Source organism: Bos mutus, unplaced genomic scaffold, assembly GCF_027580195.1.
Source record: "Bos mutus isolate GX-2022 unplaced genomic scaffold, NWIPB_WYAK_1.1 CTG205, whole genome shotgun sequence".
Taxonomy (NCBI): Eukaryota; Metazoa; Chordata; class Mammalia; order Artiodactyla; family Bovidae; genus Bos; species Bos mutus.
Window position 1 is genome coordinate 340,755 of NW_027219506.1, and position 20,020 is coordinate 360,774.

Consider the following 20,020-nt stretch of genomic DNA (forward strand, 5'->3'; position numbering starts at 1 on the left):
ACCTTTTTTGACTGGACACATAAAAGGAAGGCCCATTTGGCTTTTTTTAGTTTCAGTCTTTCCTGTGCTGCTTATGCTGAGAGCTGAGAAAAGAAGTACTGAGGAATTTTAAGCCAGCTGCTTATAAATGTTTTTTAAAAGCATAACCCCCAACTATTTATATTCCATTTGTATTCATGGGAAACAAATCCCTGCCCAGACTAAAAAAAAGCCTCTTTGAAAAACCCCTCTGAATCCTGCCTCAACAATGTAATAGGCACTTCTGCCTGCCACTCCTGCCCCACACAATAAAGAAGGCTCTCAGGAATACAGTGAAAGTGTATAGAGTTCAATCTTATTTAAAAGCAGCCTCAGTTCCCCAGTGATAGTGTCCCGAAATAGCTGAAGTTCAAGTCACTGAATACAATCCCCTGTAGCAGTAGTGGAAGGTCAGCTTAATAAGAAGCTTGCTACAACCTGACAGCCTGTGTAAGTGTGGTTTTATAAAGGGATGACATTTAAAAATATTTATTTATTTATTTATCTTTGGCTGTGCTGGGTCTTTGTGAGTGAACACAGGCTTTCTCTAGTTGAGGCAAGCAGGAGCTACTCTCTAGTTGCGGTGCATGGGCCTCTCATTGCAGTGGCTTCTCTTGTTGCAGAGAACAGGGTTTAGGGCGTATGGGCTTTGTACTTGTAGCACATGGGCCCAGTAGTTGTGGCCTGTGGGTTCCAGAGTGTAGGCTCTGTAGTTGTGGTGCATGGGCTTAGCTGCTCCATGGCATGCGGGATCTTCCCAGACCAGGGATTGAACCCGTATCCCCTGCATTGCAAGGTGAATTCTTAACCACTGGACCATCAGGGTAGACCAGGATGATCATTTAGATTTCAAAACATGTCTAGTCTTTCAAAAGAATCACAGAAATGACACTTTGCAAATACAGGTGCATTGAAGAAGGACTAAGAAGTGAATTTCATCTTGGCATCTGGTTACCACAACCTGAGGTTTGCAGAAATTATTCACTGTCTGAGATGAACTGTAGGGTCAGAGAGGGCAATGGTGTTGGGAAAAGGATTTTCCATCCATCATACTAGCCACATTGAAAAAAAATAGAAAAATTGCTGAAAATTGTTGCTGAAAGTCTAAGAAACAGACACTCCAAGAAACACCTGGTGGGGGTGGAAGTTGGTGCAACTTTCACTGCAGTAGCTTCTCTTGTTGCAGAGCACAAAATGTAAAGAAGCCTATATACCCTATAGGTTATTATATATATATATATATATATATATATAAATATATAAATATATAAATATATAAAGTGAAGTGAAGTCGCTCAGTTGTGTCTGACTCTTTGCGACCACATGTACAGTAGCCTACCATGCTTCTCTGTCCATGGGATTTTCCAGGCAAGAAAAGGGTTGCCATTTCCTTCTCAGGGGATCTTCCTGATCCAGGGTCAAACCCCAGTCTCCCACATTGTAGGTAGACACTTTACCATCTGAGCCACCAGGGAAATCCATATATACATATATGTGTGTATATATATATATATATATCCTATATACTCATTCTTCTATACTGCAGAAAGTTTTCTTAGGGATGTACTTACATGTACATTAAAATGTAATTAAAATTAGAAATGCAATTAAAAATGTAGCAATGAAATGTTGGGACTAGGAACTAGTTAAATATGTTACAATACATTCTTACAATGAAATACTAGATAGTCATTAAAAAGAAGATAGGGGAAGTTTTTTTTACTTTTTAGGTTTTATTAGTTTTATTTCGGGAGAAGGCAATAGCACCCTACTCCAGTACTCTTGCCTGGAGAATCCCAGGGATGGACGAGCCTGGTGGGCTGCCGTCTATGGGGTCGCACAGAGTTGGGCACGACTGAAGTGACTTAGCAGCAGCAGCAGCAGTTTTATTTCTGTAACCTTTAAATCACAGCCCACAAATTAGATTTTGTCACAACTGGATTTAGGGATTGCAGAGGAATCAAGTTCACTATTTTCTGAAACACTGACACACAAAAGGGGAGGGAAGAATTACTTAGCTAAGGTTATTCACAAAACACCATCAGAAAAATCCATAAACAAAAGCTAAATACTTAATCATTATGATTAATGCTAATCGGTAAAGGATTCTAAATCAATTCACTGGCATAAAGTTTCTTGTTTAAGTCCACGAATCTTTCTCTAAACATTACCGATCCTCTGCTAAAGGATAACTGGATGATTTCAGCAGTATCTTATGACACAGCTAGCTGTTGGAATATTCCAGAGGAAAATGGAAAATAATTCTGTAAGAATGTGAAGGCAACAATTAGCAGCCAATATTCTCAGTTCAGTTCAGCTGCTCAGTCATGTCTGACTCTTTGAGACCCCATGGACTGCAGCACACCAGGCCTCCTTGTCCATCACCAACTCTCAGAGTTTACTCAAACTCATGTCCATTGAGTCGGTGATGCTATCCAACCATCTCATCCTCTGTCATCCCTTTCTTCTCCTGCCTTTAATCTTTGGAAGCATCAGGGTCTTTTCAAATGAGTCAGCTCTTCGCAGCAGGTGGCCGAAGTATTGGAGCTTCAGCTTTAGCATCAGTCCTTCTAATGAATATTCAGGATTGATTTCCTTTACGATTGACCGGTTGGATCTCCTTGCAGTCCAAGGGACTCTCAAGAGTCTTCTCCAACACCACACTTCAAAAGCATCAATTATTCGGTGCTCAGCTTTCTTTATAGTCCAACTCTCACATCCATACATGACTACTGGGAAAACCATAGCTTTGACTAGATGGACTTTTGTTGGCAAAGTAATGTCTCTGCTTTTTAATATGGTGTCTAGGTTGGTCATAACTTTTCTTCCAAGGAGCAACTCTTTTAATTTCATGGCCGCAGTCACCATCTGCAGTGATTTTGGAGCCCTCCAAAATAGTCTGTCACTGTTTCCATTGTTTCCTCATCTATTTGCCATGAAGTGATGGGACCAGATGCCATGATCTTAGTCTTCTGAATATTCTCAGAATTTCCAATTATCAAAACCATATACAATTTTAATCTAGGAAAGTCAACTTTATAAAATTAAGTTTTTAGATTCAAAAGCACCCCACTTTAACTGGCACAAGAATACTGAAAATAGTCCCTAAAAATATCACTAAACAATTTATAGAAAGAAAAACATTCCCTTATATTTAATAAATGTAGTTGGTAATGGATTCTTCAAAACAGGTGATATACATGCTTTTAACTGATGACCAGGGACTGTTGGGTGGGTGACTGAGAGAGGTGAACATACTCAAAGGCCACATTCTCCCCATTGCTCAGTTTCAAGTACTTGTCCAAGGTAGTGATTACCTTGTTATTTAGAATCTGGAACTTGTGAATTCGAATTCTCTCCACCATCTTCTTCAAAGGCATGTTTTTGATAACTTCATCTTTGCCGTCATGTTTGTGGACTTTAGACAGATGACAGCAGAAATCCAGTATGGCAAAATGCCTCTCCTTGTCACCCAAGAATGGTGGGAATGTAAATTGGTGAAGCCACTATGGAAAATGGGATGGGGGCTCCTTAAAAAGTTAAACATAGAACTACCATATGATCTAGCAATTCCAATCTTGGGTATTTACCCAAAGGAAATGAAAACAGTAACTCAAAAAGATATCTGTACTCCCATGTTCACTGCAGCGTTATTTACAATATCCAAGATATGGAAATAACTATGTGTTCATCCATGGATAAACGGATAAAGCAAATATAGTATCCAAGGAATTACTATTCAATCATAAAAAAAGAATGAGACTGCCATTTGTGACAACCTGGATGGAACTTGAAGGCATTATGTTAAGTGAAGTAAGTCAGAAAGAGAAAGACAAACACTGTATAATCTCAGTTATATGTGAAATCAAGCCCTCTACTCCCCTCCTAAAACCCATGAACTCACAGATGCAAAGAACAGACTAGTGGTTGCCAGAAGCAGAGGGTACAGGGGGCAGAGGTTGAAACGGGTGAAGGGGGTCAAAAGGTATAAACTTCCAGTTATAAAATAAATAAGTCATGGAGATGTAATGTACAGCATGGTGACTAAAGTTAATAATACTATATTGTGTGTGTATACACACACATACACACACACAATGACCATGTCACACGCCTTGTGGGATATTAGTTACCTACCCAGGCATTGAACCTGGGACCTCAGCAGTGAAAATGCTGAGTCCTAACCACTGGACCATCAAGGAATTCCCATATACTTTAAAGTTATTAAGAAAGTGGATTTTAAAAGTTCTCATCATAAGAAAAAAACTATGTAACTATGTGTGGTGATGGACATTAACTAGACTAACTGTGGAGATCTTTTGCAATACATATAAATACTGAACCATTATGTTGTAACACCTGAAAATAATATAAAGTTATGTCATATCTCAATTTTAAAATTTTAAGGAGTTAAAAAGATTTAAGTACAAAAGGGCTTTATATTTCTGTTTGAATTTGCATAAAACATTCCTAGACATACATCACAAGAAACATAGTGATTACTTCTATGAAGTGAGCCTGTGTGTGTGCTAAGTCACTCAGTCGTGTCCGACTCTGCAACCCCATGGACTAGCCCACCAGGCTCCTCTGTCCATGGGATTCTCCAGGCAAGAATACTGGAGTGGGTTTCCATGGCCTTCTCCAGGGGATCTTCCCAACCCAGGGAGTGAACCCATGTCTCTTTCATCTCTTTCATTGGCAGGCAAGTTCTTTTCTACTAGCACCACTGGGGAAGCACTGAAGGAACGTGAGAGGATGATATATAGAGCCATGATTAATTTAAGCTGTTTTCCCTATTGCCATATTAACTCTGTACAGCTGTGTGGTATTTCACAGCTCCAAGTTCTTCCACATGAATGACTGTGGCAGACAGTTCACTGCTCGTCACCCTTTTAGTCCCCATCCTGATCTTGATCCAGTGGCAACAGCTCAGCCCAGGGCATGAAGCAAGACTGGTCCAAGTTGGTGACTCTCAACTTTGGCTGCACTGTACAATCCCCTGGGGAGCTTTTAAAACATCCCAATAACTGGATCCCACCCCAAACCAATTATATCAGAATCTCTGTGGACTGAGCTCTTTTAATAGCAACATTAAAAAAACAAACAAACCCCAAAAACTCCTCAGGTGAAGGTAAAGCTCAGCCAGGGCTGAGAACCCACTGGTCTAAGCCAGTCAAGAGGATGCCTTTCCCTTTCACCAATTACTGGGTTAGGTCAGACCATGTGACCCAGTTCTAGTCAGTGAGACATAGAAGGAAGTCAGCTGGGGTAGGGGCTTCTGGGGAAGGTTTTATAACCAGATTGAAGGCGAGAGAGACATATGAGGGAAAACTGCACCCCTTACTAACCAGCTTCCTTCTTTTCTGCATTTTCACAACCCTGCATAGTTGGGTGAGGAAGTGATGCTTCTTGCTGAGGCTACCATCTTGTGACAGTGGGAAGATAATTTGATGAAGCAAAGCCAAGAAGATGGAAAAGATGGAATAGGCCTGGCTCCTTGGTGACTTGGTTTGTTGCTACAATTCCCACCCAGACCTGAAAAAAAGTGCACTGACCCCCCACCCTGCCAAATCCTGGCTGTCAGGTCTGGAGCATCCAGAAGCCACTCAGGTTAATTCACTTCTGAGCCAGGGGCATGCTGCAGGGTCCCAGGTGAAGGACAGCCATGGGGAAGACGGCCCTAGCTAGAGTCACAGGCTCTCCTGTGTAGCTGTTGTTGGCAGTGCTCAGGGATATTTTATTGGTTTTTTCAATATTAGTAATAAAGCTAAATGTGGTTCTCACCCTAGACCAGCCACTAAACCTGGCTGTAGTAGTGCCAAAGGTGTGCCAGGAGATAGTAAGTGGGGGCAGATGAGGGTGTGTTATAACGGAGAGATTCTGAGCTCTGGGGTCTAACACCACTGTTGCCTGACCTTCAGCAGCCCAGGTGTGACTTTGGGCAAGTTATTTGATTTCTCTGAGTCTTTGATTTCTCATCTATAAAACCGATAATATGCCGTGATGAAAGAAATGCTCACATATGGCAGTATGGGGAAGTCCTTCTGGTTTATACATGATTTAACTCAAATGTGACGCTAACTAAAACAGCCTGTTTGTGGCCTATCAAACATACACTGTTCATCTACTTTATTAATGAAAAGGGCACAGAAGTAAAGTATTGTCTATGTTAAAAATAAAAATTAAATGTCTCCCTTCCTGGGATACCAATGCTGGTGCTCCTTCCATGATGACTCACTTCCCAGGGGCTGAGGCTGTGTAGGTGCTGATTTTTTTTTTTTTTAAAACCTGGACAGAATGGATTCTTGACTTGCTTAGTGTTCTTTGTTCTGAAAAAATATAAAACTGGGCTGAAAACCACGTTTCTCTGGAGAAGTTCTTCAGAGTCATCCGTCTTCCTGTCTTCTGGGCTATAGTCCTCAGTTTGGCTCAAATAAAACTTTTTCTATTCCTATTACAGATTATTTATTATTTTTATTGGCAGTCATAACAATGATATAACCACTATGCCTAACTCAGTGCATTGGTACCTAAGGATCCATCCCCTTCCCATCCCTAGAGTGAAATGTGACAGACTTTTGGAAACTCATCAGTTGGCCAATAACATTATCCTTCTAGGAACCAGGAATACAAGCATTTTAATAAATCTATTGATTGGTGGTGACATGGTGCTTGCCTGATAATTCCAGCAGAAAGGCCGGAGGAAGGGTTCAATCACCAGAGAATGAAAGAGCTTAAAGCTTGTTCCCAAATGTCCCTGCAAGCTTGCAAAGGAAGCACCAGTTGGCTGTTCCAAACTCCAGCACCAATGTCTGGCCCCATAGTCACTGCGATCCACACAGACTCTAACCTCCTAGAGGATGAAGACTTGTGGCCTCGAATCCTACTCTCAGTTCACTTTCTTACCTCACCCCAGTCAGTGCCAAATGTTAGTAAAAATGGAAAAAAATAACACTAAAAATTTCTGGGAGACTGTCAGCTCTTAAAGCCATAAAACACTGCAGCAATTTGTCCTCAAGAGATGGCCCCTCAGACCCATGAAGGAGGGTTGGGAACCATTATGTTACTTACATCTGTAAACACAGGATTAGCGGATGAAAGGATGATTTTGTTAAAAAGCGACAAGTTCCAAGTCACCCGGTGCCTTTTACCTTCACTCTGCTTAGGAAAGAACACAGACTTTCTAAGCAATTACAGAAACTAAGAAAACCACTTGATCACTGGGAGAAAAATCAGCTTCCATAATCACTCTGCAACCCTGGCTCTATTAACAGCAACAAAATCCATCTTCATTAACATCTTCAACTTTGTCCTCAGAGCTTCATCCCAGAGGAATACTGAATTACACTGTAAACTAATGAATGGAAACTTAAGTCACTTCCGCCCAGCCCACGATGCTTTTCCTCCTCTGGACTGCACCCTTTCAACTCATACAAAGTTTGGGGAATCACATTCCTATTCCACTCACTAGACTCCTGAGGTCAGCATCATGCAGAACAAACTTCCCTCAGCCCAACGAACAGGCCATAGGCTGACCCAGATACTGAACACATTTTGAGATCATTTAAGCCCCATTTCGGCATCTTAGGATAGCTTTGGATATATGCTTTACACAGAAAGAACAAAAAAAAAAAAATGGGGGATATCTTTTCACAAAGATCCTTCTGCAGTCACAGCCAAAGATGTTAATGCCCATCCAAGGTTCCATCTCTCCAGGGGACGGGGCAGAGTTGGGGAAGCCCAGCCCAGAGGTTCTGTCTGCATTAGAGGAAGCAGATCAGGCAGCTTTTGTGAGCTAATGTAAAGGGGATATGGTCAAATATCCTGCGGGCGCCAGCAATTGGGGGCGGGGGTGGGGGGAGTCACCAGGGGAAATCAAATCCATTCCCGGCCAATACACCAGACCCTGAGACACACACACATACACGTACAAAAACTGTCCCAAGAGAGGCCTGACTACGCCTGTTTGCTTGGTAAATCCAAAGGAAAGCCTCGGAGTCTGCAAGTCAGAGAGGCAGAGGCAGAGAAGAAATATGAAACGGATTAGGGGCAGGTAGGATAACAGTGACTAACTTTCCCTCAAATCCTGCTTTTTGGTTTTCTCTGTGCCTGCAAACACTGCTTCAAAAGGTTTCCCCATAGGACAGAGTGGCCTCAAGATGAAATGATAATGATGGACCTCAAATGGTCCACGAAATACTATACTTTTCATGTCAATTCCCAATCTCGAGCTTCATTGTAACTTTCAAACCTTCGCTACTCTGCTCAGACCCCTCCTCCCTCTCCTTTCCCCACTCCCTCATTCTCAACAGACCATACTACCTCTTACTTCAGAGAGGAAACAGAGTGCGGAGGCTTGGGTCCCGCCTCAGCTATTAACCTCTACCTTCTCAGGGTCTTCCTCTGAGAAGGCAGGTGGCTATTCTAGAGATCCAGATGACTCTCCCAAATGCTCCCAGCTGGGCTTACCCCACTGCTCGGACCTATTTTCACCCGCTGAGATCCATCTGAGACGGCATCCCTCCCCTTCCCCTGCAGGCTGATCCAAGCTCCCAGAAGACCCTTTCCTGTCCCTTCCCTGACCCGGGGCCACCTTACCCGGATCCGTCCCGGGGGCGCGGGTGGAGGGCTACGTGGCGCTGTCCGCCTCGGTCTCCGGCTGTGTCTCCTCGTCCTCAGGCGGTTCGACATCGCCGTCTTCCCCACTACGAGGGTAAGCCAGCAGGCGCATGGCTGGGGCGCAGGCGGCCTCCACCTGGCGCACCTGCTCTCGGCTCAGGCGCTCGCGCCAGGCGTGCACGGCCTCGCGGGCATCGCGCGCTGACAGGTGGAAGGGCCGGTCGGCGCCATAGGCCGCGCCGCGCGTCATGTTGAGCGCGAAGGCGTCGAGGGCTGCGAGCGCGCGGAGCCCGGCGAAGCGTTGCAGGCGTCGCAGCTGGGCGCGCGGCTGCTGCACCAGGTCCTCGTAGCGCAGCCTTAGGTAGCGGCGCCGCAGCCAGGTGGGAGCGCCGCGCGCGAACAGCAAATCGCGCATCCAGGCTTCGCAGATCACTTCGAGTGCGCCGGTCAGGAAAAAGTCGGCACGCGGCGCGGCGGGCAGCGCGCGGGATGCTCCCCCGGGGCGAGCGCCCACACCGTGCGACAGCAGCACGCGGTGGAAGCGGTCGCCCCTCTGGCGGGTGCGCAGCACCTGGATGCTCTCGCGCAGCAGCCCCTGCCGGGACTTGAGACGCGAATTGTGGACAGCCCGCGGGTCGCGGAAAAGCTGCACCACCTTCAGGTTGAGGCCTGGGTCGCGCAGAAGGGGCACCAGCACGCCCAGGTCGAGGAGGCGCACGTCCTTGATGACCACAACCGGATACTTGTGGCACTCGGCCTCCAGGGCTCGGAGTGCCACGGGTGGGCAGCTGCGCTCGCAGGCAGCGTCCTCGACGAGTCCGACCTCGGCGCGGGCCCGGGGTCCGCCAGGGCACAGCGGCGGCGAGCAGATGACCTTGTTGGTCCTCCAGCGAAAGAGGGAGGCCGTGGTGAGATTGGCCGCGTCCGGGGGCCGCGCGGCAGGGTCACCGGGAGGCGCGTACAGTTGCAGGACTGAGAAGTCGCAGCGGAAGAGCGAGCGCAGCATGTCGCGGAGTGCGCCCTGCAGGCTCTCGGCGTCGCCCGGATACAGCGCCTGCCACAGATGCCACATGGGTTCATACAAGTAGAAAACGTCCGGGTGCTGGTTAAAGAGCTCTCCCAGGAACGATGAGCCGGTGCGCCAGGTAGCGTGCACGTAGATGTGCTGCTTTTCACGAGACGCAGCCTCCCCGATGGCGCTGTTGAGGTTGCCCGGAGACCTGGGGGACCCGCCAGCGCCCCCCTCTGCGGCTGGCCGCGCCTCCGCGCCCTGCTCGCGCTCGCCCGCCGCCGCCGCCTCCAGGCTCCACACTCCCAGGCTGCGCTGCAGGCCCGGGCAGTGCCGGGCGCCCTTGTCCCCGTCGCGGCCGCCGTCCAGGACCGAGGGGATGAGCAGAAGCACCAGCGTGTATAGCACCAACAGCAGCGCGAACTTGCAGTACTCCCGGCGCCGCCGCCGCCGGCCCTTCATCTTTTACCTAACCACTCCAGAGCGGGTGGAGCACCCTTCCTCTCTCCTTTCTCGGAAATCCCGTCCTGAGTCCGCCCCTCCGGCCTCTTGAGACCCCTCTGCGCCGGGAGGAGCGGAGTCACCGGGGCATCCACAAGGGAAACTCTGGAGGCGGTGGTGCTGCGTCCCTGCCCTTTCCTGGCTCAGCCCTGGAGAGCCGCCTATTGGCCGGCTTGAAGCGGCCGGCCCCGCCTTCCACCCGGCAGTTTCTCCCCGCCTCTCTCTCCGCTTGGGCTAGCTCTGTCAAATCTGGGCGGGGTTGCCCTGGGGTGGGGGACGCCAGCTGGAGGCGCATGGAGCCAGACCCCACCTTTCCCCAACCCCTCCTTAATGAAGTCAAGTCTTCATGAACTGACTGCAGGCAAGGAAGGGGCTTGTGTGTACAGAATGCACCCAGTAACAGGACGTGGACCCCACCCGGACAACTCCACTGCCTCTCCTATTTTATGTCCCCTGCTTGGCCGTCTCTGTCATAAGCAGACCCTCCTCCACACTATTTAGAATGGGGTCCCTGGTCACTATCTACATCTGGCGCCCCCATCAGCCACGGGGTGGGTGTTACTGAGTGCTGGATGGAAGCACTTCTCTAGGATAAAGACAGAGGTTGCATAGTGCGTCGTGGTCCAGAGGAATGGAAGGCCCTACTTGCACTCGCACAGAGTGTTTACTTGTTTAGGTATACCCTGTGTGGAAATGTAAGTATTATGTTCCTAGGGTTTTGCCCAGTGAGGGCCATGTATATTTTACAGACACCGTGAAGATCAGTTTCAGTTCAGTTCAGTCGCTCAGTCGTGTCTGACACTTTGGACCCCATGGACTGCAGCATGACAGGCTTCCCTGTCCATCACCAACTCTCAGAGCTTGCTCTAACTCATGTCCATCGAGTTGGTGATGCCATCCAACCATCTCATCCTTTGTCTTCCCTTGCTTCTTCTGCCTTCAATCTTGCCCAGCATTAGGGTCTTTTCCAATGAGTCAGTTCTTCACATCAGGTGGCCAGAGTGTTGGAATTTCAGCTTCAACATCAGTCCTTTCAATGAATAGGTTGATCATAGCTTTTCTTCCAAGGAGCAAACATCTTTTAATTTCATGGCTGCAGTCACCATCTGCAATGATTTTGGAGCCCCCCAAAATAAAGTTTCTCACTGTTTCATTGTTACCCTATTTGCCACGAAGTGATGGGACCAGACGCCATGATCTTTGTTTTCTACATTTTGAGTTTTAAGCCAACTTTTTCACTCTCCTCTTTCACTTTCATTAAGAGGCTCTTTAGTTCTTCTTGGAGAAGGCAATGGCACCCCACTCCAGTACTCTTGCCTGGAAAATCCCATGGATGGAGGAGCCTGGTAGGCTGCAGTCCATGGGGTCGCTAAGAGTCAGACATGACTGAGCGACTTCACTTTCACTTTTCACTTTCATGCATTGGAGAAGGAAATGGCAACCCACTCCAGTGTTCTTGCCTGGAGAATCCCAGGGACAGGGGAGCCTGGTGGGCTGCCGTCTATGGGGTCGCACAGAGTCGGACACGACTGAAGTGACTTAGCAGTAGCAGTTAGTTCTTCTTCACTTTCTGCCATAAGGGTAGTGTCATCTGTGTAGGTGAGGTATTTGATATTTCTCCCAGCAATCTTGATTCCAGCTTGTGCTTCATCCAGCCTGGCATTTAGCATGATATACTCTGCATATAAGTTAAACCAGCAAGGTGACAATATACAACCTTGACGTACTCCTTTCCCTATTTGGAACCAGTCTGTTGGTTCATGTCCTGTTCTAATTGTTGCTTCTTGACCTGCATACAGATTTTTCAGGAGACAGGTAAGGTGGTCTGGTATTCCCATTTTTTTTCAGAATTTTCCAGAGTTTGTTTTGATCCACACAGTCAAAGGCTTTGGCATAGTCAATAAAGCAGAAATAGATGTTTTTCTGGAACTCTCTTGCTGTTTTGATAATCCAGCAGATGTTGGCAATTTGATCTCTGGTTCCTCTGCCTTTTCTAAATCCAGCTTGAACATCTGGAAGTTCACGGTTCATGTACTGCTGAAGCCTAGCTTGGAGAACTTTGAACATTCTTTGCTGGCGTGTGAGATGAGTGCAATTGTGTGGCTGGTTGAACATTCTTTGGCATTATCTTTCTTTGGGATTGGAAAGAAAACTGACCTTTTCCAGTCCTGTGGCTACTGCTGAGTTTTCCAAATTTGCTGGCATATTGAGTACAGCACTTCAATGGCATCATATTTTAGCATTTGAAATAGCTCAATGGGAATTCCATCACCTCCACTAGCTTTGTTCATAGTGATACTTCCTAAGGCCCACTTGACTTCACATTCCAGGATGTCTGGCTTTAGGTGAGTGACCACAACATCGTAGTTATCTGGGTCACGAAGATCTTTTTGTATAGTTCTTCTGTGTATTCTTGCCACCTCTTCTTAATATTCTTCTGTTTCTGTTAGTTCCATACCATTAGATGGGGAAACAATGGAAACAATGAGAGACTACTTTTTTGGGCTCCAAAATCACTGCAACCATGAAAGTAAAAGACACTTGCTCCTTTGAAGAAAAGGTATGACCAACCTAGATGGTATACTAAAAAGTAGAGACATTACTTTGTCGACAAAGGTTCATCTAGTTAAAGCTATGGTTTTCCCAGTAGTCATGAATGGATGTGAGAGTTGGACTATAAAGAAAGCTGAGCACTGAATAATTGATGCTTTTGTACTGTGGTATTGGAGAAGACTCTTGAAAGTCCCTTGGACTGCAAGGAGATCCAATCAGTTCTGAATATTCATTGGAAGGACTGATGTTGAAGCTGAAACTCCAATACTCTGGCCACCTGATATGAAGAACTGACTCATTGGAAAAGACCCTAATGCTGGGCAAGATTGAAGGCAGGAGGAGCAAGGGAAGACAGAGGATGAGATGGTTGGATGGCATCACCAACTCAATGGACATGAGTTAGAGCAAGCTCTGAGAGTTGGTGATGGACAGGGATGCCTGTCTAACTGCAGTCCATGGAGCTGCAAAGAGTCAGACATGACTGAGCGACTGAACTGACTGACCAAAGATACTTGAAGAAAATGTGGTAAAAGGCTAGGTAATGTTGAAGATTACTACAGATTATTTAGCCAACATGTGTAATTTTTCTTTCAAATTTGGAATATTCATTTTACAAAATTTCCCATTTTTTTCTTAATATATATATTTTATTAAAGTATAGTTGATTGACAATGTTTCAGGAGCACAACAAAGTGATTCAGTTATATAAATGCACATATATTATTTTTGAAATTATTTTCCATTATAGGTTATTACAACATATTGACTATAGTTCCCTGTGCTATACCTGTGTCTCCTGCATTGAACCTATGTTTCCTGCATTGCAGGCATATTCTTTACAATCTGAGCCATGAGGGAAGCCCTAAATATCCTACTCTATCCCTATCGTTTATACTTGCATTTCCATCAGAAAATGTCTGTATGTAACAACATTATTTAAGGCTAAAAATTCACTTTTTTTAAAGTGTGAGACTCACAGAGCTATTGTTGTGGGTCCTAAGGGAAATGTTTGGGTGATCTTGTATTTTATCCCCATCCCATCTTCAGAGGAGATGAATTCTCAGCTCCAAGTTTTAAAAATTTGGAACTTTTCATCAGAGGGCAAGCAGAAGAAGCAAAAAGAACTGAAGTCCCACAGCAGCTAAAACAAAAACTACATTACAGAAAGTTCATTAGGATGAAAAAGCAGAAAGTTATGTCCCAAATGAAGGGACAAGATAAAACCCCAGAAAAACAACTAAATGAAGTGGAGATAGGCAACCTTCCAGAAAAAAGAATTCAGAATAATGATAGTGAAAATGATCCAAGATCTTGGGAAAACAATGGAGAAGATGCAAGAAATGTTTACCAAAGACCTATAAGAACTAAAGAACAAACAAACAGATGAATAATGCACTAAGGAATCAATAGCTGAATAACTGAGGCAGAAGAATGGATAAGTGACCTGAAAGACAATGGTTGAAATCACTGCACAGAATATGATATAGAAAAAAGAATTAAAAGAAACAAAGACAAACTCAGAGACCTCTGGGACAACATCAAATACACCAACATTCACCTTATAGGGGTCTCAGAAGTAGAAGAGAGAGAAAAAGCACCTGAGAAAATACTTGAAGAGATAATAGATGAAAAATTCCCTAACATGGGAAAGGAAACATTCAACCAAATCCAGTAAGCACAGAGTGTCTCAGATAGGATAAACCCGAGGAGGAACACATGGAGACACATAGTAATCAGACTCTCAAAAATTAAAGACAGATAAAACATTAAAAGCAACAAGGGAAAAATGACAACATACAAGGGAACTTTCATCAGGCTATCAGCAGATTTCTCAACAGAAACCTTACAAGCCAGAAGGGGATGGCACAATATATTTAAAGTGATGAAAGGGAAGAACCTACACCCAAGAATAGTCTACCCAGCAAGACTCTTATTCAGATTTGATGGAGAAATCAAAAGCTTTCCAGACAAGAAAAAGTTAATAGAATTCAGCATCACCAAACCAGCTTTACAACAAATGCTAAAGGAACTTCTCCAGGCAGGAAACACAAGAGAAAGAAATGACCTACAGAAAATAAACTCGAAACAATTAAGAAACAGTATTAAGATCATACATATCAATAATTACCTTAAATGGAAATGGATTAAATGCACCAACCAAAAGACATAGACTGGCTGAGTGGATGAAAACATGTGCATGTATGCAATTCCACCTACCACATCACTCTGCTTGACCCCCCAAATATTGTTAGGTTAATCTTGTTCCCAATATGGCTTGCAATTGTAATTTCTTTTTTGTCTGGCTATTGATTGTGAAAACTATTCTTTTCTTGATTGTGAAAACTAATGAACATCTTTTACTATTGTGATTATGTAACTATTACACACTTAATACCATTGTATCATGATTGCTCTACAAACAATAGAACTCTGTATCATCACTACCATTTAATAGAAAAACCTGTGTTCACTATTTAAAATCCAGATGCATATCACAATTATCTTGAAAACTTTTTGAAAAATACAAATGCCCAGGTATTGCTGTTTTTCACCAGAACTCCACATATGTTTCTAATGAGCAGCCATGTTTAAAAGCAACTGAACTATGTGATGATCTTTTATCTTTTCTGTTTCACTCTTTCTAGTTCATATTCAGTGCTCCCATTGAATTTAATTTATATTTTTCAATTCCTCCATCTATTCTTTTTTGATCTTCTTTCTTTCAGAAAATTTATGAGGAAACATTGAACATAAACCACACTTTGGATGAGGTGGACTGAACTGACATTTACATATTATTTAATCTAACAGAATACACAGCACACATGGAACATTCCCCAGGATAGATACTACTATAGACTAACAACAGGCTTAATAAATTTAAGAGGATTAAAATCATATCAAGCATCTGTTTTGTCCATACTGGTATAAGACGTTTTTTGTCCTCACTGGTATAAAACTAGAAATAAATTGCAAGGGGAAATCTAGAAAATTCGCAGTTACAAATTCATATGTGGTGATTAAATGATATGCTACTAAATACTCAATAAATCAAAGGAAAAAATCAAAAGAGAAATTTTAAAAATATCTTTATAGAAATGAGAAAGGAAGCAAAACACTAAAATTTATGGATTACATCAAAAAGAATTCTATGAGAATAGTTGACAGCAATAAATCCCTACAACAATAAAAAGGGAAGATCAATAATATGCCTGCCTTTATACCTTTCAAGGAAGTATAAAAAGAAGAATGTACTCAGCCCAAAGTTGGTAGAAGCAAAATAGAAATAACTGAAATAAAAATGTGATAGAAAAAAAACCAATACAATTTAGAGCTGTTTTTTGAAGAAATAAATAAAAGAAACAAACATTTCACTAGATACTGAAAAGAAGAGTGGGGATTCAAATAAATAAAATTAGAAGTGAAGGAGAAGATATTATAGCTGATATAACACAAATAGAAGATCATGAGACTACCATGAACAATAATATGCCAACATGTGGACAACCTAGAAAAAATGGAAACATTCCTATCAATATATAATCCACCTAGACTGAATCATGAAGAAATAAAAAATCTGAACAGATTAATTACAAGTAAAGGACTTGAATCATTTGAATCAAACCACCAAAAAGTAAATATGAAGAACCAGTTGGCTTCACTAGTGAACTCTACCAAAATTTTAGTGAAGAATTAGTGTCCATTGGCAACCCACTCCAGTACTCTTGCCTGGAAAATCCCATGGACGGAGGAGCCTGGTAAGCTACAGTCCATGGGATCACAAAGAATCGGACACGACTGAGCGACTTCACTCACTCACTCATTCTTAAAACTTCACAAATCAGAGAAAACTATCAAACTAATTTTACAGGTGACAATTACTGACATACTAAAGTGTGATAAGAACACTAAAAGTAATAGTTACAATCTAATATCTATGATGAACATAGATGCAAAAATACTCAACAAAATATTAACAAATGGAATTTAACAATATATTAAATAGATCAGACAACATAATCAAGTGGGATTCATTACAAGGATGGAATTATGCAGATCAGTGAAGGTGATACATCACATTAACAAAATGAAGAATAAAAATCATGTGATCTTTTCTTGGCTTCAGATACAAAGTTGAAGTTGATTTAGCTTCTACTGTTTCTTCACCCCTTGGCAGTAAGGCATTCTAGCACTTTGCACAGATTTTAGGCACACACACAAATCTTGGGTACCCAGGTGTGGCAGCGGTAAAGAATATGTATACTAGTACAAGACATGCCAGTTCGATCCCTGGGTTGGGAAAATCCCCTGGAGTAGGTAATCGCAACCCACTCCAGTAGTCTTGCCTGGAAAATTTCCTAGATAGACGAGCCCAGTGGGCTACAATCCATGGGGTTGCAAAGAATTGGACACAACTGAGCACACAGTCAATAGATATACAAAAATATTTGACAGGACTCAACATCTAATCATAAAAAATCTCAACAAGCTAGGTATAAAGGAAACATACCTCAATAACATAAAGGTCATCTATGACAAGCCCACAACTAACATCATACTCACTGGTGAAAAGCTGAAAGTTTTTCATCTAAGATTATGAAACATACATCCTACTTTATGCAACATAGTACTGAATCTTGGCAGAGAAATGGCCAGCAAAAGAAATAAAAAGCATCCATATTTAAATAAAGAAATAAAACTGTCTCTATTTACAGAAAATATGCTGCTGTGTATAGAAAAATCTGTATTTCACAAAAAATGTTAGATTTAACATACCAATTTTGTAAAGTTGCAGGATATGAAATCAATATACAAAAGTCAGTTGCATTTCTATGCACTAACAACACAATATCAGGAAGATAAAATAAGGAAACAATCTCATTTCCAAGTAAATTCAAAAGAATAAAATATCTAGGAGTAAATTTAACCAAGGAGGTAAAATAATTTAAATTGTACATTATAAAGCAGTGATAAAATCAACTAAAGACAAAAAAAATGTAATTAAATTCTGTGTGCATAGATTGGAAGAATTAGTAGTGTTAAAATAGTCATACTACCAAAACAGCTGTAGAGTAAAGTTAATCTCTATCAAAATGTCAGTGGCAGTTTTAACAGGAAGAGAAACAAAATTCTAAAATTTGTATGGAACCACAAAATATCTCAGTTAGTCAAAACAATCTTCAGAATGTTGAACAAAGTGGGAAGTATCACACATCCTAATTGCAAACTATATTGCAAAGCTATAGTAATCAAAACAATATGTTATTGGCATGTAAATAGACACAATAGATCAATAGTACAGAAGAGGTAGCTGAGAAACTCATGCATATATGGACAATTAATTTATAGCAAAGTAAGAAGGGATATATAATGTGGAAAGTATCGGTTCAGTTCAGTTCAGTCGCTCAGTCGTGTCTGACTTTTTGCAACCCCATGAACTGCAGCACGCCAGGCCTTCCTGTCCATCACCAATTCCCGGAGTTCACTCAGACTCACGTCCATCGAGTCAGTGATGCCATCCAGCCATCTCATCCTCTGTCATCCCCTTCTCCTCCTGCCCCCAATCCCTCCCAGCATCAGAGTCTTTTCCAATGAGTCAATTCTTCCCATGAGGTGGCCAAAGTGTTGGAGTTTCAGCTTTAGCATCATTCCTTCCAAAGAAATCCCAAGGCTGATCTCCTTCAGAATGGACTAGTTGGATCTCCTTGCAGTCCAAGGGACTCTCAAGAGTCTTCTCCAACACCACAGTTCAAAAGCATCAATTCTTCAGTGCTCCGCCTTCTTCACAGTCCAACTCTCACATCCATACATGACCACTGGAAAACCATAACCTTGACTAGACAGACATTTGTTGGCAAAGTAATGTCTCTGCTTTTGAATATGCTATCTAGGTTGGTCATAACTTTCCTTCCAAGGAGTAAGAGTCTTTTAATTTCATGGCTGCAATCACCATCTGCAGTGATTTTGGAGCCCCAAAAATAAAGTCTGACACTGTTTCCACTGTTTCCCCATCTATCTGCCATGAAGTGATGGGACCAGATGCCATGATCTTAATTTTCTGAATGTTGAGCTTTAAGCCAACTTTTCCACTCTCTTCTTTCACTTTCATCAAGAGGCTTTTTAGTTCCTCTTCCCTTCTGTGTATTCTTGCCATCTCTTCTTAATATCTGTTTTATATTTATATATATATATATATATTTTATATATATATAAATATATATATATTTATATTATATATATTATATATAATTATATATAATATATATTATATAATTATTATATATTATATATAATATATATAATTATATATATATATATATATATATATATATATATATATATATATATATATATAACAGTGCTTCTGTTAGGTCCATACCATTTCTGTCCTTTATCAGAGCCCATCTTTGCATGAAATATTCCTTTGTATCTCTCATTTTCTTGAAGAGATCTCTAGTCTTTCCCATTCTGTTGTTTTCCTCTACTTCTTTGCATTGATTGCTGAGGAAGGCTTTCTTATCTCTCCTTTCTATTCTTTGGAACTCTGCATTCAGATGCATATATCTTTCCTTTTCTCCTTTGCTTTTCATTTCTCTTCTTTTCAGATCTATTTATTATAAGGCTTCCCCAGTAGCCATTTTGCTTTTTTGCATTTCTTTTCCATGGGGATGGTCTTGATCCCTGTCTCCTGTACAATGTCACGAACCTCATTCCATAGTTCATCAGGCACTCAGTCTATCAAATTTAGTCCCTTAAATCTATTTCTTACTTCCACTGTATAATCATAAAGGGATTTGATTAGGTCATACCTGAATGGTCTAGTGGTTTTCCCTACTTTCTTCAATTTAAGTCTGAATTTGGCAATAAGGAGTTCATGATCTGAGCCACAGTCAGCTCCCGGTCTTGTTTTTGCTGACTGTATAGAGCTTCTCCATCTTTGGCTGCAAAGAATATAATCAATCTGATTTCTGTGTTGACCATCTGGTGATGTTCATGTGTATTCTCTTGTGTTGTTGGAAGAGGGTGTTTGCTATGACCAGTGCATTCTCTTGGCAAAACTCTATTAGCCTTTGCCCTGCTTCATTCTGTATTCGAAGGCCAAATTTTCCTGTTACTCCAGGTGTTTCTTGACTTCCTACTTTTGCATTCCAGTCCCCTATAATGAAAAGGACATCTTTTTGGGGTGTTAGTTGTAAAAGGTCTTGTAGGTCTTCATAGAACCGTTCAACTTCAGCTTCTTCGGCCTTACTGGTTGGGCCATAGACTTCGATTACTGTGCGATTGAACGGTTTGCCTTGGAAATGAACAGAGATCATTCTG

The 20,020-nt window shown here is 42.5% G+C and overlaps 1 protein-coding gene across 3 annotated transcripts in view; it reads right to left on the reverse strand.

The window, feature by feature from the left end:
• The window catches only part of CHST7 (carbohydrate sulfotransferase 7), an 80,052-nt gene extending 69,755 nt beyond the window's left edge, over window positions 1-10,297 (reverse strand). Inside the window, exons 1-2 of one of the 3 annotated variants that reach the window (XR_011463456.1) lie at window positions 8,617-10,297; window positions 7,090-7,176 (exon numbers count right to left, since the gene is read on the reverse strand). Coding sequence is in view for 2 of the 3 variants with exons in the window: in XM_070366760.1 (XP_070222861.1) it covers window positions 8,648-10,108 (1,461 nt within the window). In the remaining variant the exon portion in view is untranslated. The remainder of the gene's footprint in view (window positions 1-7,089; window positions 7,177-8,616) is intronic. The other 2 variants (XM_070366760.1, XM_070366759.1) reach the window with 2 other exon arrangements.
• Between the last annotated feature and the right edge of the window lie 9,723 nt (window positions 10,298-20,020).